General features: G+C 39.0%; 1 protein-coding gene across 1 annotated transcript; it reads right to left on the bottom strand.

Moving 5' to 3' along the window:
- Nucleotides 1-4,316: 4,316 nt before the first annotated feature.
- LOC144630514 (galactosylceramide sulfotransferase-like) lies at nucleotides 4,317-10,735 on the bottom strand. The gene is made up of 3 exons (XM_078488865.1): nucleotides 10,434-10,735; nucleotides 8,656-8,703; nucleotides 4,317-5,702 (listed from the first exon to the last, which is right to left on the bottom strand). The coding sequence occupies exons 1-3, from the start codon at nucleotides 10,610-10,612 to the stop codon at nucleotides 4,406-4,408; spliced, it is 1,524 nt and encodes a 507-aa protein (XP_078344991.1). The 5' UTR covers nucleotides 10,613-10,735; the 3' UTR covers nucleotides 4,317-4,405.
- Nucleotides 10,736-11,217: the final 482 nt, after the last annotated feature.

Raw genomic sequence — 11,217 nt, 5'->3', positions numbered from 1 at the left:
GAGGCCCTCACTGTTTCAAAAAGGCCGACTAGAAACACTGTATGGCTGTCAATAACAATGGCCGCATTGGAAACGCGGCTCTCCATTTCGACTTCTTTGTCAATGGCAATGGCCGCATTATGTTTTGTTCCTTCTTTTTTCTACAAAACCTTTGTAGCGGCGCTAAAACCATTCGTTTCATTTGAGTTTTATAAATGGTCAACTTGGCTGTCGGCATGGCTTGCGAGCGCGTGGGCCGTCCGCACGACGGAGTCGTGCAGAAAGGCGATAGTCATCCGGGATTTTTTGACGCTTTTCGCGCGCTTTTTGCAGCTTGACGCGGCTACACAACCGGTATTTCACGTCAACTACAGCAGTCTTCAGTGTTTAGCTGAAGAAACGGTTTGGAAAATCTAAGTGTTTTGGAAGGAAAACTGTTTTTCCTATATGTTTTACGCATTTTGGATGGACATGAGCTTAAAGTTCTTGAAGGGAAGCTTAACTAACTATCAACCAAGTCCGCTGAGGTAAAGGAAAAGCGGAAAGTATAAGGTAACATGACAAAAAACGTTTTTGTTTTCTGGACGCAGTTTCGAGAAGTTCTGTACAAATATTTTCAGGAATACTTTGCCCGGGATACTTTGCCGCTTCTGTTGTACATATAAGCTTTAATGAGGTGATTTTTTTACCCGAAGTTTATTTTAGTTTGCCGTGGGTCGATATCTGTTACCGTGAACTGATTTTCCTTGAGGTGGCCCTGTTTTTCAAAAGAATTTAGAAATTTCTGTGTGCTAAATCTAATAGATCTCAACGAATATAATTAGTCCTTTTCGTTTATACATTGTAGTGTTTCTTCGGTAATAAAGCGTGTGTTGTTGTTGTAGTGCATTTAAGTAAAGTTTTACAAAGTGTTTATTTACGCTAAACTTATTCAGAAAATTATATTGAAAAATTCAGAAAATATAGAGCATAGGCAGTGCTAGTGTCAGATGGACATCTAATACTAATCTGATGCATGTGATTTAATCTATCGATTGTCATGTCTGCAAAAGTGAATGAAATATTAGACGCAACGTTCTTTACTAAATAAAGACACTTAAATCAAAGGTTGCCTTGCATTTCCGAATGTCTATCTAGAGCAAAACATGGCCATCCAGACTATCGCCACTTTTTGTGTTCTTATTTACTTTCTCGTCTCTTGCAAAGCCAAACCTGAGAACTGTAGCGAGGCGCAGTGCGAGCTTTTGCCGGTTGGAGAAGGGTTTGCGTCCGAATTCCGTCAGAAAGCTTCCGAGAAGGGGGTGAGAATCGTTTACTTCCATTTGAAGATTGGGAACGACAGCTACCATCCATTAGATTCACCAGAACTGTTTTTTCCAGAAAGATGGGTCTGGGCGAACTCGATCAGCGAACCAATGTTTTTTTTTTCTTATGACTATGATGTTCTGTCGTTGGGTCTTTTGACCTACCAAGTGAGAAGCATTGACGCGCCATTGGTCGATCAGCCTAGTGGATGCCTAGCGAGAATGAACCTGTCGTGTCAAAACAAGGTGGCCGCAAGAGCTCTTTTGAACAGTACAGCACACAGCTCTGACGGAACTGATATTGTTTGTGTCAAAACAATAGACGGCGAAGTTACTTTTGCTCGGAGTCTACGGTTCTTTGATGGTAACACAATTTACAGTTGCTGCGGAAGAACCAAGCGAGGATCGGCTGAAGAATACTGTAAATAATGGATGTATTATACTGCCAAAAGTGCAAATATGGGCTAAATATAGTAAGTAGTGTAATGTACTGTACTGTATTTGGTATCAATATTGTAAGCAATGTTGTTTGTTTATTCAATAACAAAAATACAAACGGCGCCTAATACAGTAAAGCGAGTGTTGAAACAAATAGAAATTATGGCATATCAATCAATGATTTACTGTTTATAATCATCCTAGAAGGAGAGGCCTGAAGGGGTAAAATCTGATTTGGACAAATTTTCACTGGGAAAATGTGATTTGGGTCACTGGGACTGGGAATCACAAACAATTATTAAAACTGGGATTGGGATTTGAAAACAATTTTGGAAACAACACACAAGAAAATAGGATTTGGGGCAAATTTGAGCTAGGAAATGGGAATATTTATACGCGCTACCTCAGGACCCTCAAGAAAGGGGAGGGGGGGGGGCTTGGAAAATTTTCCCAAGAGTTCCCAAAATTAAGACAAAGTATGAGAGGAGGGGAGATAGGAGGCATCAAAAAGTTCCAGTTATACTTGGTACACATTCGTACACAATGGTTTCTAATACTGTTGTGTGTACTTTTTGGTCAGGCTAAAAAAAGGCTCTACTCACTGTGATAGCTGCTCGATTTCCTAGAACTTTTTTTTATTTCATGTTGCACTTCTAACCAGTTAAACAAAAAAACGATTGACGCTAGATTTTAACCCAAAATTCAAAACAAAACACGTTTAATCTGGAAAATAATCTCCAGTTAAACGAGATTAATTTTTTTGAAGAAATATCTTATGAAAAATGCTGAAAATAGCGTTTTAGAGCTTCTAGATTTCAACACTTTCTGGTACCGTGCCCCCAGATCCCCCACCAGCTCGCGCCTTTGGTGATCGTAGATATTGCCTCGTCTATGCCAAACGTCTGGCTACGGCCCTGAAAGTTTGTGATTCAGCTATTGTGAACAAAAGTTAATTTTCCTTCTATACCAGAAAATTATAACTTTTAAACAAGAGGGATTTTTTGTTGAAATTTGATCCCAATTCCGTTGACAGTTACATTTTCAGTGGTAAAAACTGAAATTTATGACACCCAGTTCTAAATTGCCAGGAATGAAGTTCGGGTCAGGGAGCAGCTCTCGTATGAATGGCTCGCTACCCTAGTATAGAAAAAACAACAAAGCCCCTAGCCCCAACAAATGTCATAAGTCGCGGCTACACTAAAGTAAATAAATGAGAAATAATTAGTCATTTATATACTTTTTATTCTATTCAGTGCCTTTCTTTCTATTTTGTGTGCCTTTATTCAGATAGTTTTACGATTTGAAATGCTGTCTTTCATAACTATTCACACCATTTTTTATTAAACATTTTCAAGTCTTATTGCCTTTTGTTTCTAGGTACAGTGGAACCCCGATATAACGATCCTCGATATAACGATAAATATTCTATGTCCCGCCAAAAGTAACAGTAGAATATATGGGAAAGAATCCCGATATAACGATCTTCGATATAACGACATTCCCGATATAGCGATGACAATTTAGCAGACCAAACGTAAAATCTTTCCCAACATAACGATATTATCAGTACACAGTCACAATTTAAAGAAAACATCGAATTTAATGCAATAACATTACAGTAATCGAATAATCTTTATCGCTTCTGTAGACAGCTTTGTGCGATGATATACGAAAATGATAGTGCTCTAGGCCTCTTTTTCAACTTTATACTCTTTATCCTTCTTTAATATGGAGTAAAAAGTACTTGTTAGGTTTACCCCGATATAACGATATTTTCAGTTTGACCATATCGTTATATCGGGAGTTTCGATATAACGATATAATTTTACTGTTCCCTTGGCATATCGTTATATCGGGGTTCCACTGTACGTATATACGGGCTTATACTATTTGTACATGTAATTTTATTTTTGGATCAAACTTGAAAATGACCGTGGAACGATCGAAACGTCGTTCTTTTTTAATGTGCATTGAAACTAGGAAATATTGAAAGTAGGAAACTATATATTAGATCATTTATTTCAATTTCTGAGTCATAAATATTTAGTAAATCATCCCAAATCATCATAAACCATCCACACGCACACAAATGACGGCATTTTTGAATTGCAAGATGCCTTAAAAAGATGAGAAATGTGGAAAAACATATAAAACATAGTATTCAGGTATCAACACTCCTCTGCCTTTGAGTTTCGAGAACTCATCTATCTACTTTTTAAAGTATAAATACCAATCAAGTAAAGAAACTTCTACCTCGTCCCCAGCATCTCTCTTCCAACTTCCCATTCACGTCCCCATAGCCCTTTTCGCTTCTCTTAGCCGGCAGGGCCTTGGCACGAGAAACAAAGCGCTCTGGAGACACAGGATTCTAGGACTTCCGGTTTTCATGTATGCAGTCATGATGTTTCTATATACTGTGTGAGAGAGATTGAGTTTTTGACTTCCGTTCAAGATTTTTTTGTTTTAAACAGCCAATCAAAAAATTTGAATTAATTCAAAAATCCTATGTCTCCAGAGCCCTTCGTTTCTCGGGCCAAGGCCCCGCCGGCTATTAAAGAGAAACGAAAAGGGCTATGGGGACGAGAATGCCAACTTCACTTCATCTATCGCCTTAGGGGCGAAAGGAAGATCGAGAAACCCTGGAAACGAAGTTGTGGTTGTTTTATAAAATCATATGTTCCTTTTTAAACAGGTTCATATTTAAAATCAGTAGCTACGTCCCAGCTAACTTTCTCTTGATCATCTTCATTTGGCTCTGCACGGAAAATACCTTTTAATCTCTCCGTTCGTTTATTCCTTAAATAAACCAGATAGCTATTTTCTGTTCTGGTCATTCTTTCGCATTTCGCTTTTACGTCTGGTGCCAAATCTGACCTTAATTTAAATCCCTTGGCCATTTTACTGCCATACATTCTTTGAGTGACCATTTCGTCTGTAAAACACTGACTCTTCAATTCCGCTTTCATCCGACGATACGTTGCAAGGTCCTCCTTAAAACTTTCCCCTTCCATTTCGATTTTGCGCCAAAACGTTTGGTTAAAGTGATCAAAAAGCAACATGTCTGCTTTGTTCCATCTCTTTATGTTTTCTATCACGTCGTCGCTAAAGCCTGCAGCTTTTTCTTTGTCGAGCCTTTCGTTGCTTTTCATATAAAGAACATCTTCGAATTCCCAGCAAAGCAAGCGCTTTAGCAGGACAGCAGACTCATCGAAATAGTCCGACACCATCACTAGATCAAATTCTTTGTCCAGAAACTCAATATAATCTTTGACAGCTTGAGCGTCCTGATAAAATTTGTAGTCTAGTCCCAAGTCGAAGGACTGAGGATTTCTGGCCAAGCGTGAAGCTCCTGTTCTGGTAATATCTTTATATTCTATTCCTTTCTTGAGAAATGCCTTTAAAGATTCGTTCGGGTCGTTCCCGAATCCGTAGATCCTGCCAATACCCATGTAGTTAAAAACTGACTCAAACTGTTTGACAGGGTTTCGAACTATTGTTACGTACTTGCTGGCGTCCTTCGGGAAAAGATAATGCATGGTTTTCTTATTGAATCTTGTGTGGCTTGCCAGGAAATTTGGTCGAGTGCCATCAAAAGCCATCGCTTGCCCGAGGCGGAAGCGCGTAGGCCAACCTATTAACGTATCGCTGCCGAGGACAAAAGAAAGGCTGTGAGCGTCTCCATAACGGAAGAAGATATTGGATACAGTGCTTGATCCTGCTTTATGTGTTTTGAGGAATAGGACATGTTGAGCTGGAGAACACTTTTGATTTGTGTCCTGGTTTTCACTTGATACACTTGCGGCTTGGTTTTCACTTGATGGACTTGATGCTTGGTTTTCACTTGATTCAGTCGAGGCTTGGTTTTCACGTGATGGACTTGATGCTTGGTCTTCACTTGATGCACTTGTGGCTTGGCTTTCAGTTAATGCACTTAAGACTTGGTTTTCACTCGATGCACCTGTGGGTACGTTTTCACTCGTCCTGTTAAAGGGAAATATTTATACCTTATTAACCAAGCCCAAGGTCCACACTGGGAGAATATCGGTTTTAGGTAATTTAATTTTCAGGTCTCAGGTAATTTAATTTTTTAAGATACAGGGCCCCTATGGAGACCAGCCTTAGAGCTGAATGGGCCACCCTGTGTAAATATAGTTTTACTTTACTTTACTTTAGTATGGACCGACGCACCCGGGGGGGGGGGGGAGGTACTCAAAAAAGTTTTGTACGGGGAGACTCCGCCCCGAGCTCAAACCCCTTACCCTTTTATAAACCATTTTGACAGAAATTGTACCCCTTTATTCTACCTTTTACTGCAAAAGGTACCCCTTTCATATACCTGAAAGACTTGGCATTGACTTAAAACACGACGTTTTCTTGTCATTTTCATGTAGTGCTTAAAGAGTCTGACCCACCCACTTTGCATTGCGCGCCCTGTTGTTGTTTACGAGCGCGGAGGACCACAAAAACTATTGTAACATGAAACAGCGATCGTTCGAATATAACAAACTGAAGAGAAGAGATAAGACTTGTTTCTAGCATTCAGATCTCGATGGAAACAGATTTTACTTCTCGGTCGCTCTCACTGGCTTTTTTGGGGGCCCCAAAAATGGCGGATTGAAAAAGGTGAGAAATCTGTTTGTATCGCGATGTGAATGCTAGAAACAAGTCTTATCGCTTCTTATAGCTTCTCTACAGTTTGTGATCTTCGAACGATCGCTGTTTTTGAAAGAAGCGTTATCGTGAAACGATAGTTTTTGTGGGCCTCTGCGCTCGTAAACAACAACAGGCGCGCAATGCAAAGTGGGTGGGTAAGATTCTTTAATAAATTGAAATAATACAGCCATAAATTGCATCTGTTCGAAATAATTTAATTAAAGGCCCTTTGAAAAACCTAAATGACAGATACCTAAACTTGTGAAATCCCGACTCTTTTATATACCTAAAGCCTTAAAAAGGTACCCCTTTCTGGCGGAGCCTCCCCGTATAGGCCGTTATAGGAAGTACCCCTCCCCCAGGGCCAACGCAGCGAGGTCTGTACAGAAAAGACCGAGACCGACATTCTTCCAGTTCGGTCCCAGGCAAGCTGGTTAATAAGAGATTTATTACACAGCAGATTAAAAACAATAGGGCCCTAATGGGTCCGTGTGTTCTGCTGGCATAACGTATCAACATTGATAACTGTCTTCGGTTTTTCGGCTTACACCAAGATAATTCGTCACGCAAGTTATTATGACATTTGAAACCTTTAAAAGTCGTAACCCTTGTGCATGCAAAGCAACATGCCAGCTACTGCTGCGTACGTCACAAACCACAATAAGATCTGTTTCAGCGCGTATAAATAGCAAACGTGCAAACTGAAAACATTCCAATATTTTTTATCTGTCGATAGCTCGTTATGCTTTCACTCGGACGTATACAGGATGGGATCTTTGGTTATTTTTTATTTCAAGTTAGCTAACGGGCGGTGAGAGTTTATTTTTTTTCACTCCACGGAAAAAAAGGCTGATCGCGTATTCGTCGTCGTTAGCGACCACTGCGTACGTCACGAGCCTCACAACTCTGAAAGCAGCTGAAACCCGTCGTACTCACACGTACTAATATAGCGCGACAGAGAGCTCTTAGCAGGAGCCTGGGCTCCCCATTGTTACAACCTTTTGTTACAAATTTGCTATTTACACGCACTTTTTTATATCAGAAACGGAGAATTTTTTTTATTTTTGTTTATTTTTATGATGTAGACTAGTTGATTGTTAAGATATCAAATTTAAATAATAGATATACCTTTTTACTTAGTCTATAAAAAAGAAAGTATCTGCTATCTATTGTTACATACTTTCTATTGTTACCACATTCTATTGTTACGGACTTCCATTGTTACATCTTTCTATTGTTCTAGACATTCCATTCCCTCCTTCGATAGCAATATGTTCTGCTTGGCATTATGCCATCTGGCATAATAGCAGCAGAACACAACAATTGGAAAAAAGGTATCTGGCTGGTGATAAGCATTATGATTGGTTGATTTTAGCTATTGGCTCTTTTAGTTGCCTTAGTCGTGCAACAAGTATTGTAAATGGTTTGAACCCACGAGTATCAGTAGGTCGTATAGTGTGATCTTCCGGGTGAGGGTAAATCTGAAAAGAACTGTTGTTGGTGACTGTTGCTTTCGACAACCTGAGCAGAACTCATCTTCAGAGTCAAGTAAAAAGTTGTTGTCAGACGATGATGTTATAATTGATTGACTGATTAGCCAGTTAAGCAGTGATATTATTGGCTGTACATGTAAGACTTGTGTTAGGTCAGTTGGTCAGTTTTGATCCGTCTATTGTTGGTCAAATTAATTGTTAACTGCTTTTAGTAGGGCCTTTGGCTATGAAGTTAATGGTCAGGAAGTTAGTGAGCCAGGATTAAGGCACAACTACATTTATAACTTAGATTTAAAGGAAGCCACATCAGGGTTCTCTATCCTGGTCGAATTGGAATTTGGAAATGTTTTTAGTTTTTGCGACGTTTTAACTCCTTTTTTTCTGATGTACAAAAATTCTTTCAAATCGAAGAAAACCTTGAAAAAGAAATAAAACTCCAAGGAAGTAATAATAAACCAAAATTAAACAAGAATGGCTACGACTGCGAAAGAATAAAACGGATTAGAAACGGCAAACTTGAAAAAAATGGCCAAATTTTTTGAAGATGTACGTGTGGTCAATGACGCACTAGTTCTTTTAAATGAGTTTCTTATTCAACACACTCTCAGCCTATCATTCTCAAATGACAAGGCAAAACGTGATTAAGTGTGTTGTTTGCTCGGCAGAAAAATCATGCTAGGACAAAACAAGACAAAAACAAAAAGTAGTAAAAGCAATTAAGTAATTAGTAACTTAGTAATTATTCTAGCGCATATCATGTCAGTTAGTAATTACATGTACTAGGTTACCTGTTAACATGATCAACAGTTTGGTTAGATAAAAAGTGGTTCTTGAACCTAAGACAACAACAATATAAACAACAGTTAACTACACCAAATTTCTAATAAATGGGGGGGGGGGGGGAAGGGGAGCAGATCCATTTTATGGCAGGATTAATGGAAAGGCAAAGAGAAGTTTGCAGTTAAACAGGGCATAAACACAAGACCCACGATCTTACTAGTAGTGATGCCGGTGCAAATGCTTCACAGCTGGGCCTAGTTGTCCAAAGTATGACTGAGCTAACTTGGGACTGCTGTGAATTTGAATTAAAAAGCGACTTCTGCCCAATTTTCATCTTGGCCAGTCACATATATTTGACCGAAGTTTGACAGTTACTTAATAAGTCGAACTTCACATGTGCCGAATGGAATGGATAAGTTATGGCTATGTATTTGTAATTATAAGAGGGGTTGTGAGGGGCGAGTGAGCTTTCACGAGTGCAGTGAGGTATGACATAACACTATGCACTGTCTTGCTCCAACGCTCAATCTAAAACAGTAAGAATTTTAAACAGTCAGTGAGCAGCATTGAGCTGTCAATTTAATGGGCTGATACCGGTACCTGCAGGAGCTTATACAATGTAGGTGAGAATGGGGCGGGGGGGGGGGGGGGGTGGGGAGGAGGGGCAGGAAGACAGCATTTCATAAAAAGCATGATATGTGATAATGGACAAAAGGGACAAACAAGGGAGATTTAAAAAGATAGAGATGCCAGCTCCCAGTAGCTTCATACTTCAACATATTTAAAGAACATTTACACAGGCATCCATAAAAAATCATAGGATTAAGACTGTATATTATATTAAATTTGAGGGACACTTTTGTAATCTACATGTTTTGACAGAATTTGGAAAACAACTTAGTTAAAGCATTTGGGCATACAGTTGTATTTTTATAATTGGACTCCCCCCTGAAATTGAATTATTACGTTATCGGTAATGACATAACTTAACAGACAACTGACTTTCCAAATTAAGGAGAAATTACCTTTTTTCCTTTTTACAAACAAAATTTACAGCAGCAAAATACAAGTTTGAAGGGGACTGTAATTTTTTTTTCCTCAAACAGCGCCAATCCCACAATAGTGTACTCTAGATCAGACACTGAGCATGACTGCTAGTTTTGGAAATGACAGAAAATAATGACATAAACTTTAGTCTGGGGACCTTGACGATTGTGAAAGATGCACAAAAGCAGACGCATAAATGCATAATCCATCTTAGGCATACAATAGATCTAGATACCGTAAATGCAGTTAGTTGGTTTTTATCAACTTGAGAAAACAATAGCAACTGCTACACTTGTACACTAGATAGAGGACCAGTAGAATTACAAGCTTATGAGAGCTGCTACACTACTGCTGGGCAGTGGTGCTTACTGCAAAAGCTTATCATTAAGCTTCCCTCTCTAATCAGAGTTAGACACCCTGATTTACAGTGTACATCTTTGGGCATGCAGGTTTCCAAATTATTTTTGCCTCAAGGCTTTGAGTTGTCTTGTTAGTGGAATTCAAATTTTTTATCGCTGAAGCAGACTTAAAACTGCATTAATATTATTTTTTGTTTTGTCACTTGTTTGTTTTTGTTGTTGAAACTCTCTCTTAATGATTTTGAATGTCTAAAGGGGAATTTGTGCATTTTGAAATTATCCTAAGGTACATGTACTTAACTTTAGGCATACCGTTCATTTTTTAGGTTAATATGTCCCTTGTTTATATAACAGCAATGACAAACAATGATTTTGCTTACCGTTCAGTGGCATTTCTCATGCGTTGTAAAGTTTTGCGGAATGTGTGGTGCAGCGTTGTTTTCCAAGAGTCCCCAAGGTCACCATTATCAAAGACTACAAAATTACCAATAGTTACAAAGCACAGAACCAAAAGAAATCCAAACACTGTCCACCGACGTGAAGGCGAAGTCCCACTCATTACTGCAGCCCCAGGAACCTCCACCAGAGAGATGACAATGTCCTTGTTGGCGTAACAACTTCTCCGGTTTACACTTTCAGTCAACCTTAGTATGACAGCTCCATCAATGCTCACTTTGCTCCAAGGCAACAAGGCAATTCAGTTTACTCCTTTGGAGATTTGAAAAACCTGCATAGAATTGTAAAATAAGGTTTAAAAATGTTAATCAATCATTCTCAGGATTTTCTTTAAGTTTTCGAGTGGCCATACATGTAGATTTCCATAAAGAAGGTGATATTGGGGCTAGTCTAGAGGAACAATTTGACGGCAACATTTAATATGGCGGGCAACTATGGAATTTTTAGTATTTTCCTGCTACCGTAGCAAGATTTATTCAATAAAACAGTCTTGAACATTACTCTCCTAACCTGCTTTTGGGTTAGAAATCTATAAAAGGCTATAAGAACAAATTTTTATTTACATATCAAGTTTTGCAGCCAAACAACTTTGACCCTCGGTCACATGTGTGATAACTGAAGTAGCCGGTAAAACCGTGCAGAGTAACCGGTGGCGTTTACCTGCTGCCAGCTCTTATATGCAACCAGGCTGCATTCTTGGGTTGCACG

The sequence above is a fragment of the Oculina patagonica genome, chromosome 11 (genome assembly GCF_052425735.1).
Source record: "Oculina patagonica isolate OP01 chromosome 11, crgOcupat, whole genome shotgun sequence".
NCBI classification, from domain to species: Eukaryota; Metazoa; Cnidaria; class Anthozoa; order Scleractinia; family Oculinidae; genus Oculina; species Oculina patagonica.
This window is presented reverse-complemented; position numbering and strand designations above follow the sequence as displayed.